The sequence below is a fragment of the Ixodes scapularis genome, unplaced genomic scaffold (genome assembly GCF_016920785.2).
Source record: "Ixodes scapularis isolate PalLabHiFi unplaced genomic scaffold, ASM1692078v2 PGA_scaffold3__209_contigs__length_174095766, whole genome shotgun sequence".
Classification (NCBI taxonomy): domain Eukaryota; kingdom Metazoa; phylum Arthropoda; class Arachnida; order Ixodida; family Ixodidae; genus Ixodes; species Ixodes scapularis.
Window position 1 is genome coordinate 123,714,807 of NW_024609868.1, and position 12,021 is coordinate 123,726,827.

The following is a 12,021-nucleotide window of genomic DNA, read 5'->3' on the forward strand; positions in this document are numbered from 1 at the left end:
CGATGCTCTAAATGGAGAACAGACTACTAACAACAGGAAAAAAACTACAAAGGTTTGATGAAACTGAGACTAGACTTGGAAAGCTCAAACACTCTGTCAGCGGTTACGATGCCGAAATTGAAACACTCGCCAGTCAAATTGATGAGTTAGAAAATCGTTCCCGACGAAACAATTTTATTCTTAGAGGTATTAAAGAAATAAGCAAAGGAACCGAAACAGTTGTACTAAAGAGGGTGAATGATGACGTTTTTTTGATGAGATTTTAAATAATAAACTAAACTCTATTGAGCATATACATAGGCTTGGCAAAAGGTTTCAGGTAGGGACCGTCCGATTATGCTCAATGTTTCAGATTTCTCTGAAACATTGAGTGCAGATTTCTCTAAAAGGGTTGTTGAGATCCGCAAAAACCTGCGGAATTTTACGAGAGAAGAGAGAGGAAGGGGTTCCAAAGTGAAATTAGTATTCGACAAGCTAAGAGTAGACAATGCCCTTTATGCCTGGAACGAAGCCACTAATGAAAGGTTTAAGTGCCATGAGGGTCCCCTCGAGACACGCATAAAAACCACCCCGGGAGATGGAAATAAGTGACAAAAATTCAAAGAACTTGTGTGCTTCAAGATCATGAACATGAATGCCAGAAGTATTTTGAATAAAGTCGACGTAATTGAAAGCATAATCCTGGAACATGAACCTGATATCACCGTAATTACAGAAACGTGCCTGCATAAAGATGTCCTCGACTCTGAAGTAACTCCCCCGAACTACACTATAGTAAGAAAGGGTAGAGAAGGAAGAGGCGGTGGAGTTGCTATCATGATTCAAAATAACATTAAGTTTTCTGCTCTTGATGAAGTACGTGACGTTGAAGCATTGTGGATTAAAACTAAGCTCAATAATAGTACTGTCTTTATTGGTGGGATGTATAGGCCTCCGAATTCGCCGGCTGATGTGATGATAAAAGCTTCAAACTTATATGGACTTGAATCTACGTCACGAGGACAACATATTATTTTTGGGGGATTTTAACTTACCCGGGGTACATTGGTTATCACTTTTTCCTGGATCGACGGAAGTAGCCAGCTGTGACCAATTAGTAGAACTTTCGTTTTGCAAGAATCTAACCCAGGCTTTAACTGATCACAAAAGAGTGACTTCAACAAGGTCATCAATTTTGGACCTAGGTTTTATATAGGCACGCTTTAATGCACTACTACGTTTCTCACGCGCTGAAAGCCTTCCTGAAAATTATTGAATTAGAGGTTTTCGATGACGCTGAGTAAGTTTCTAATCAGAACCATATGTCTGTTTTCACTAAATAAAAAGTTAATTAACAAATCTTAATTAATTAGCCGACTTATCGCAAAGATTATCCATCCACATACTGTCTCCCTGGCCGTATAGCTCACCTCCACAAGCGGCATAGGTGTAACTTTCACGGCTTTTTTTAAACAAATATTTGAATTTGAAAAAAACACCGTATATATATATGTATATATATATATATATATATATATATATATATATATATATATATATATATATATATATATATATATATATATATATATATATATATACATATGTATAGTAACTATGTTGTGAAAATAAATTAAGCTAAAGTGGTACGAATCGATAGGATATGTATGCGCATATATGATTTAATGAGCAAAATGTATGACGAATCCTAGAATACAATGCCAGAAATATGTAACCAAAACGTCACAGATGCTCTTGGTTGAAAAAAAAAATATATATCCCGAGACTGCGGGTAAACGACACAACACTAAAAAGTCTCTAACACGGATGCTCCGATTGGCAATTTTCTTTTCCTGGCATAAAATTTGCCAAATCAGTTTAATTTAGAAAACAAAATATGCCATGCGTCTTACATTTAAAAGAAAAAAAATAGTGTGAGTGTTTTCGTTTTTAGGTATTAAAAATAACCGACAGAACTGGGTGCAAAAATCAAGCAGTCTAAATGAAGCATTTCACCTTGCTCCACTTCATAATGTTTGTAGAAAATAATAATTAGAATAAATTAAAAATTAATCTTTTGATTGAGGAGATCGGGCTATAATACATAATTTTAGAGGCAAATCAAAATATACACCCTGATAATCGTGTTAAATTTTAAATAAAATATTCCACCCGTGTTGTCAAGTGACCTGACCTACCGGAGTAGCTTGAGTCCATCCGAGTAAGATTTGGGACAAAGCCGGTGTTAACTGAGCTGAAGCTTCGTCGCAGATGTGGTCATTACCTCTTACTTTTCGTTCTTGCTCTCATTCGCCCAGAGAACTCACTGTTTTGTTCCTTCGGTCTCCTACTCGATGGAACGCGTTCTGGTCGACTTATTTGCAATATAAAGGGTATTCGAACAACTTCTGGCCCTCATGACATGGGGAGAGAAATGCAAGGAGTTTCTGAGAAAAGAGAACCGTGTTTTTCGGCCTGGGTAAATAAAGTATGCATCGCAGAAAGTTCACACTTCGTGAGATTGTGGTGCTAGCGGTTGGGGTAGAACACGAACGCTTACGAACATGATGTCATATGTTTCAAAAGATAACTGAGAAAAACGAAAATTTTTTATGAGTCAACGTTTACCTCATTTTTCTCATTCTCATTCCAATTGTCATTCCTTTCTATCAAGGAATCAGGAAGGCATTTGATACCAGTAAAAGGTAATTTCTTGAGATAGTGCAGCTGGTCCTCGGCAATAATACTTTTAAATTACGCGCTGTTCAATGCAGGTCCTAAAAAAAAGAACTACAACAAAGCTTTACTGGGAGAAACATACTCCGCACGAATGTTCCGCCATGCTTTTTTTGGTTCTTCGTTGAATACCCCGTATAAGAACGAAATTAAACAACGGGCATGCTGAGAAGTCTTAGGTGTTTTACAGTTTTACAGCGGTTGGTGCCACTTTCGGGTGAAATCCGGTGGTATCCTTATCCATGCGCAAATAAAGGAAGATCTACTGGTGGATCCTTAAAGGCCGACGACCAGACACAAGATCCCGCAAGGCAGAAGATCCTCCTCACCCTTGGAGAGGGCGAAAGAGTCAACGGTGGACAGGGTAGAAGTGGGAGAGGAGGAAGCGGGGAAAAGTGGAAAGGGCCAACAGGTCGTCGGTCTTTAAGGAATCCGTTAGTATGACCCCTGGGAAACACCGCACTTTTAGGAAATGCTGACGCTGACACCTTCACTTTTTCTGTTTTGGGTTTCTCCTTTGCTCCCTCTATTTTTTTCTGCCTCTGTTTGCCTTTGTTTCAAGGTAAGTGTTAGTGTTTACCAATGAGGGTCGTGCGTGGCGTTTCCCAAGGGTCATGCTAACGCATTTCCTAAGGATCTACCAATGGGCCTTCCTTTCATTTTTGCCGCTCACTTGGACCAGCGCAAGTACTTGGTTCACACTCCATTTTGTAGCACAAACCAAAGCATATGCGGTCCGCACACATGCAAGCTCAAACTCACCCCAGCGCCCGCGCGCCCATTGGCTTCAGCCCCGTGACGTCGCGTCCCCCTCGCCTTTGCCTTCACTCCTCTCCTCCTCTCTGCGCGGTTCGCTTCCCTTTCCACTGTTCTGTCCACAGACGGGCGCCGTCAGCTTTTCCCTGTCATGTGGGTACTAATGCTAAAGCATTAAAACTACGCCATCCTGAGGAGAGAGTGCTAGGAACGACTGGCTTTAAAGGCTTATTTATTTGGTGCGATTTTGCTTGCGAATTCGCAGCTGCGACTGGGCATCGGAGCTTCTTCGAGGTATTTTGTGCTGCACGAGCGACGTCGCAGCTGGGAAATTGCAAGTAAAATCGGACCACGTGAGTCAGGCTGTACTCTTTTCATCGCCGTCGCCCTTTGCGTTGCCCTCGTTCGTTCGTTGGCCTTTAAAATATTTCCAGAAGGACGGCTTTGCCCTCGCAGACAGACACCGTGCAGCACGAAATGTCTGGAAGAAGCTCCGGTGCCCGAAGTCGCAGCAGCGAATTCGCAAGCAAGATCGAACCTTGTGAATAAACCCCATAGCGCGCATCTACGGCGATGCGCGCTATTGGGCTATTGTTCATACCCTCTCTCAGCCTTCTCCGCCCCAATCAGGAACCTCAATAAAATTAACATAAGACAGAGGAAGGTAGAAATGATTCTTTGGACTCGTCTTTCATGCAACAGGGTATTGTTTATTTTTTTCAAGTATGCGCCAGTGCTAGAGGCCGCTGCCGTTGCTATCAGCAGTACGCGTAGTACTGACGTCACCGGGCGCTCTATAAGAAGAGCACCGTCATACGCGCAGCCAGATCGCTGCCGGCCTCTGCGGAAATAAAGCTGTTTCGCAGTCCTTCCTTCGTCTGGCCACTCCTTGCACCGCAGACATAACAACTGGCGACGAGGATGGGGGCAACAAAGCCAAGGCGAAGGTGAGAAGCCTTGAAGCTGCGTCCAAACAGACAGCGAAACATCACCGCACGCCGCTGGGTACTCGGCGACAGCAAGTTTCTCAAGATGGCATCCTCCAGTCATATCGGCCAAGTAGAAGCCTTCGATGAAACTGTGAGTGACTGGCAGTCTTATGAAGAAAGGTTGACGTCCTTTTTTCTGATCAACAAAATACCTGACGACCTCAAGGTGCATGCTTTTTTAAGCGTTATTGGGCCTAAAACGTACAGTCTCTTGAAGTCTTTGACGGCACCTGCCAAACCGTCAGAAAACACGCTAGAGCAACTAACCCAATTGCTGCGAAACCAGCTGTCACCGAGAGTATCAGTGATTGGAAAACGAGCGAAATTCCATCGCCGTAGTCAGTTGGAACACGAGAGTATCGCACAATATGTAGCGGAGCTCAGGAAGCTCCCTCAAACCTGTGAATTTGGCGGTTTCCTAGATGAGTCGCTGAGAGATCGGTTCGTGTGCGGTTTGTTCCGTGCGGACATACAGCGGTATTTGTTTGCAGAGGATAAAACGTTGACATTTCAAAAAGCCGTTGAACGCGCACTCGCGTTAGAAGAAGCTAAAAAAAAATGTTTAGGAGGCGCACGCAAAAGAAAGGAGCGATGACTTGCACAAGATGAGTACCGAAGATTCCGCGAAAAGGAAACAGTCGTTCGAGTGTTATCGCTGTGGCTCTGATAAGCATTTCGCCCGGGCGTGTCCGCACATTGCAGATAAGTGCATGAATTGCGGCAAGAAGGGTCACGTTCAGCGTGCATGTCGGAGTGCCAAGAAGAAGACTGTTGGCGGAAAGAAGTGGGTCCGGACTCTTCAAAGCGACGACACATTCAACGTCAAGATGCTGTCACCGCAAAGCCGGCGACCCATCATCGTCGACGTGGAAGTTCAAGGAACTTCCTTGAGCATGGAATTGGACACGGGAGCCACGGTGTCCATAATACCGAAGCAGCAGTTCAAGAAATTTCAGCCTCCTTTGAAGCTTGAACCCACCGAGCTACGCCTCAAGACTTACACCGGGGAAGTCGTGCAACCCTGCGGTTTCGTCAAAGCGTCCGTAAGATACAAGGGTCAAGAGGACGTTCTACCCCTCTACGTAGTTGACCACAATGGCCCGCCTCTTTTGGGCCGCGAGTGGCTCACACGTCTTCGTCTGGACTGGGACAACATCTGCGGCGTACACAAGCTGTCGGACCCTCATCGGTCTGATGCAAGCAAGAAGTACGAGGCACGCCTAAAAGAACTTCAAGCCAAGTACAGCCGCATCTTCGACGGCACCCTTGGCAAGATAGAAGGTGAGCGAGCCACTTTATTTTTGAAAGAGCAACGTCCGAAGTTCCTCAAAGCGAGAAACGTGCCTTACGCACTCCGGTCGGCCGTAGGGGAAGAGTTGCAGAAGCTTGAACAAATGGGCGTCATTACGCAAGTGTCAACCAGTGAGTTTGCTACGCCTATTGTACCGGTAGTTAAAAAGGACGGCACCATACGTGTGTGCGGGGATTACAAAACAACGTTGAACCCTGTCCTAGACAGGGAGCAGTACCCCCTGCCCAAACTTCAGGAAATACTAGCTGCGCTCGCCGGAGGCAAATACTTTTCCAAGCTAGATCTTAGCAGGGCATACCAGCAGGTAGAGATGTCGGAGGACTCAAAAAAACTTCTCACACTAAACACGCACAAAGGGCTTTTTGCGGTGAACAGACTCCCTTTCGGAGTAGCGTCTGCGCCCGCGTTGTTCCAGCGCATTATGGACAACATACTTAAAGGACTACCGGGTGTCATATGCTACCTTGACGATATTCTCGTCACGGGAGCAACCGCAGAAGAACACCTCAGGAACCTTGAAGCCGTGTTTTGTACACTTCAGCAGAAAGGTGTTCGCGTCAAGCGTGAAAAATGTGAATTTTTTAAAGAAAGCCTGCAGTATCTGGGGCACATTATCAGCGAGACCGGCGTCAAGCCAAGCGAGGAAAAAGTTCATGCGTTGCTGCATGCCCCAGCGCCTACTAACATCGCACAGTTGCGTTCACTGCTTGGACTGATAAATTACTATGAAAATTCACGCCACTGCTAGCAACGCTGGCAAAGCCTTTCTACAGGTTACTACAGAAGGATGCTCCCTGGTGCTGGAATCGGAAATGTCAAGATGCCTTCCAAGCCATCAAGGAAATCTTGTCTTCGACGGAGGTGCTGGCACGCTACGACCCGGCACGCCCGCTGCAGCTATCCTGCGATGCGTCTGCGTATGGTCTCGGCGCTGTGCTGTCGCACGTCATGAAAGATGGCACGGTAAGGCCAATTGCCTACGCTTCCCGAACATTATCAAAGGCTGAGGAAAACTATAGCCAGATTGAAAAGGAGGCGCTCGCCCTAATCTTTGGCGTCAAGAAATTCCACTTCTACATTTATGGTCGGGAGTTTACGTTGATTACTGATCATAAACCTTTGCAAGCGATCCTTGGGCCAAAGAGTGGGATCCCGGCAATAGCCGCCGCAAGACTGCAGAGGTGGGCGGTAACTCTGTCAGCCTACAAGTATAAACTTGCCTACAGGACGTCCGCAGAGAACGCGGACGCGGACTGTTTTTCACGACTTCCGTTGCAGTCCACAGAAGTAGACGACAGTCACGACGAGTCGTTTTATACGCTGCGATTGGCATCTCTACCAGTCACCAGTAGGGACATCGCGCGTCATACAGAGCGTGATCCCGTCCTCAGCTTGGTCGTAGACTTCACCAAGAAGGGATGGCCATCACATCTTGATGATAAAGTGTTGAAGCCCTATTTTGACAGACGCAGGGAACTCACAGTCCACGAGCGGTGCCTGATGCATGGAATGAGAGTCGTCGTGCCCCCGAAACTTCAACAGCTGGTCCTGGAGGAGCTACACCAGGGACACCCAGGAATAGTGCGGAGCAAAGCACTCGCCCGAAGCTACGTATGGTGGCCCTCCTTGGAAACGGACTTGGAGAACCAAGAGCGGCCCCACATGGTTCCACGCAACAGTACTGCAGCGGACGGGACCAGTGTCCTACGTGGTCAAGGTGCGGACACCGGATGGACTCCGTACTTGGAGGCGACACAAGGACCACCTGCGCTCAGCGTCTACTGCAGTGACAGCGCCGTCCCTTGTGGGGGAGGACGATACCGACACCATCTATCCTGCGTCTGAAGCCGACGTACCACCTCCGTCTACTGTCTCCGCAAGACAAACGGTGCCCGTCACCCCCACTAACGCTGCGCCTCGGCGATACCCACAACGCCAGAGAAGACCCCCCGATCGCTATGAAGCCTCATGACGTTCCAAATTGCGGTGGAGGAAGTGCTAGAGGCCGCTGCCGTTGCTATCAGCAGTACGCGTAGTACTGACGTCACCGGGCGCTCTATAAGAAGAGCACCGTCATACGCGCAGCCAGATCGCTGCCGGCCTCTGCGGAAATAAAGCTGTTTCGCAGTCCTTCCTTCGTCTGGCCGCTCCTTGCACCGCAGACATAACAGCCAGCTACTGACTTTTACATATGAAAACAATCACAATTCCATTAGTTATAATTAAAGCTTAGTGTTTTCGAATATATCCGAAAAAAACTCCGAAAAACACTGGCCGGTAAAATGTTCGTGAATTTAATGTTATCCAAAAACTCCGAAATTCAAGGTCATAATGGCGAAAGAAAAACATAAAAAAGAAGAAAAGGATGGTATTTTTGAATAAATTGAGCGAGAGCACGTAGTCGATGATAGTGAGGAGAAACCATTTATTTTTATTCTAAATAGGGGTCTATTCACAAAACAGAGCTCACCGTTTATTTCGTCAATGTTCGTTCAGAACAGCAGGTCATTGCACTTTCTGGGTAACCACAAAAACCACTCTTTCGGTTTACTGTTTGGAACATACTATTTGCGCTTCCTAGAGGGAGGAAAGCTTCTGTTTTATAACAATGGACGCTATGAACCTGTAAATTTCACAGGAGAGCGGCAGGACAGCTGGAGCTTCCTTGCTTTTCAGTGACTACGTCCAAAGATTTAGTTATTTCGAAGTATTGATCTTAATTGAAGCGACATTTCTCTTGTAAAATTTACCATGGGGTAGGTGGTATTCCTATTGGGAAGAGCGCCAGTGCGAAACGCAGCTGCCGTCATATTATTTAATAAATGCGAGTTCCTATGAATTTGCGTACGTTTGCGTCCTGCTATTATTATGTTTTGCTTTTAATACTGATAATCTGGGAACAGTAAAATTAATTTCCGAATTTCAAAAAATAAAAAAAAATTAAAAAAAAACACGTTCCAAATTTAACGAAATTATAAACTCTGATTATACGGATTCCGAGATACCACGTAGGCCGCAAACTTAATTTTGGCAAGCAGAAATTCAACTTCTCAGTCAAACACCATCTAAGAGCATTTAAAACAACCAGCTCCCGAATATTGTCAAAAAAAAAAAAAAGACGTTTGTAATACTGAAGGAAAACGTTAAATGAGGCAGTCTTGTGCTTCGAACCTCAAAAAGAAAGAAACTCTACGCATCTGGTATCGCCGACGGAAGGGCAACTGTCGCGAAGCAGTACCTTACCGCTGCATACGCAGGGTATTCGTTCCGGGGCATTCTAAACTAGAACACTAGAACACGCGATGGCAACCGAGAATAGTTTGGAACGTTTCGGGAGACCAGAGTGATAAAAGAGACAAGCGCGCCGAGCGGGTTTTGAACTGAATTGCTCCGAGTGACATCCGCGTGACATTAGGCGCGTATTGCCAACTCAGCCAAGCACGCGGCAACATCAGCGCAAAACGCTTGTTGCGGCGTTGACTCTTTTTACTTGTTAGTCAGGCCCCTAGCGGGTGTTGGAACACTACATTAGTTTCTTTCCGCCATGTTTTAAGCAACATTTCCAGTTTTAGCAACAATACAGCGAATAGCGAAACAAAAAACAGAAACGGGCGTGTAAAAAAGAAAAAAAATCTCCACTACGCTGAGCGCACCAAACTCACCGAGCGAGCGCGTAACATACGTTTTTCAACGAACAAGGACAGCGATAGCGAATAACTCCGCGCGAAGCAACCAACTGCGCAATCCACGAACGTTTGCTTTCCGGCGAAATTGTTCGTGAGAACATATTCGACGAAGAAACTTGCAAAAAATGATAACCGGCCGGAATTTTCCATTTGTCGCGGAGTCCGTCGGCATTTTTTTTTTTTCGCGGCATCCAGCGTGGCAACAACCGTCTTTCTATTGCCGTGCTTATCGAGCGATCAGCACTTCCAGCCGGTGGAATGCGCGCCTCACCAAGTGCACAGCGCGCACTCCCGCCCACTGGCCGTTTATTTACCCGAGCCGGAGCTACTCGATCATACCCCCAGAATCCGGCATTCCTTCTGCTGGGGAGGCCTGTCTGCCGGTATAGCCGTAGTCCTTTCACACACGCGAAATCTGACGTTTTACCCTACTTTTTTGGTGAACCTGATCAGCGTTCAACCAATAATGCTGCGCATTGACGGATTCCCGGTGTGGCTCTCGTGTTCGTGAACTTAAGATGACTAAGGAACTGGTGTATTCCGGTTCAGCTAAAACTGGAGCGCTGTAGACGCATTAGAAGTCATCCCAGCTAATCCAACGCCGAGAACGTATTGCGTGACTACAAAACCCTCGCGTCGCTACGGGCCTTCCGAAGGCCATGTGACACTCACACGGCTTCGGATTTGCTTAGATGGGTCGTAGCCAGGGTGTCGAACCGGAACCGAACCGAACCGAAAACCGGAACAGAACCGTTATTTTTAGCCGAACCGGAACTGAACCGAACCGAAATCTTCGCCGCCATCTTGGAACTGAACCGGAACTGAACCGGAAAAAAATATAACGGTAACCGGTTCAAAACGGTTCACGGTATTTTTTTTTTTGTTAGTATTACACATTTTATATTTGGGAATAAAAAAGTGGCACGTGTATTCCTCTACGTATTGATCAAATCGTCATATACAGAATTGCAATGTATAATAAATCCTGGGTTTTTGCGGCACTTTCTTATTGGCACTATGATTAAGCATGTGTCACATCGTCACGTGACGTCGTGCTGTCAAGACATGCTGTAAAGTAATGTCACATCACGTGACCCCGTGACGTCACGTGACTCACCGCGTTAAGTCGATTCAAATTGAGGACGTCGCTATATCTATTAACGTTGTTGATACCGTGACGTCACATGACATCACAACTTCGCACTGAGAGTCACGTGACACCATGATGTACCCGATTGTCATGATCCCGAGTCGAATGCTCTGGTTCATGACAACCAGCATCGCCAAACATTCGGGTAACGGCTCGTGTTCAACTCAAAGATTATAATGGGCCCGAGTCCCACTAGAGCTAGAAACAGAAAAAAACGACAGCTACAGGCCTCAGACACAGGCAGCATGCTCGCGATGGTACGTTTATACGGCTTTGAGTTGTTCGGTGCTCGCAAAGTTAGCACGAGTGTTTACAAGCCTGGAAATGGTACCCTCGTGTGCGTGATGCTCGTGTTTGAGCATAGCCTTCTTTATTCTACAAAGCCTGTCAAATCGCGAAATACTCTGGTTTAAGGCTTGCCGCTGTCGTTTGTTTCTGTTTGTTGCTTTAGTAGGGCTCGGGCATTATAGCCCAACTAAAACTATATCTGAAGATCAGCCCATGCTCTATGCTTTGCCAACCCTCCGTATGACTATGATAAACACTGACGGTGTATATATTAGGATCAGATCACGTGGCTGATAGTTCTAATTGCGAGTTGAGGAGGGGAAAGCTGTTTCATTTCTTTCTTTCAACTGCGTCTACCATTTCGCAGAGGGGAAAACTAATGGATGGTTTTGCAAGTTATCAACGTCAGGGATTACATCTTAGCGGTATTTATTGAACTTAAGGTAAACAAAATGCTGTACGACCTATTTTGCATGTATGCACACCATTGAGGCTCCCAAACATGTTTTCGATGTTGCTGAACGGCCTCAGAAAGTTGTACCGGGAATAGAAGTGTTAAAGGGTCTAAATGTAACGTATTAGTCCGACATTACATAGAACTATTAGTGTGTACGGGAGGGATACCGGAAAAGAAAGATCCCAGTGGCCTCGGGGGGATAGCCGAACGTTGGCAGCCGCTCTAAGTCTCACAGGACTGTCGTTCTCAAGTTCTCCAAGTTTCGACCGCCCTGTATTTTGTTTAAACTTCACAGTTTGGTGCAAAGTAAAAGCAGCGAAGAATTACTGTTAACAAGTGACACAAATATAATTGTCGAATGAACACCACCCAATACGGAGCAGGCAATCCCTGAGGAATAAAAAGTATCTTGAGGAGCAACTAAAAAAGAAAAGGGAGTGGGGAGGGGGTGTAGTTTTAAAGCATAATGTGTCGTAAAGAATCCTCTGCCCCGCATTTTCGGCGCAGACTAGAAAGCGTGGCCTGGAAACGATAGTGACAGATGGGTAGTGGGTACAACTTTTATTTGTGAAAACACTCTTGCCAGAAAGCACGTTTTCGTCGTGCCAGATGCTCGCGTCGTGCCTAACGGCGATGCACCAACAAGAAAAATGTGTGCCTCTCAAATA

At 45.9% G+C, this 12,021-nt stretch overlaps 1 protein-coding gene across 1 annotated transcript; it reads left to right on the forward strand.

Annotated features, from left to right (window-relative positions):
* Positions 1 to 6,698: 6,698 nt before the first annotated feature.
* Positions 6,699 to 7,874, forward strand: LOC120843627 (uncharacterized protein K02A2.6-like). Its single transcript, XM_040215049.3, has 2 exons — positions 6,699 to 6,735; positions 7,239 to 7,874. Exons 1-2 carry the CDS (start codon positions 6,728 to 6,730, stop codon positions 7,615 to 7,617), a joined length of 387 nt encoding a protein of 128 aa, XP_040070983.1. The 5' UTR covers positions 6,699 to 6,727; the 3' UTR covers positions 7,618 to 7,874.
* The last annotated feature ends 4,147 nt before the right edge of the window (positions 7,875 to 12,021 follow it).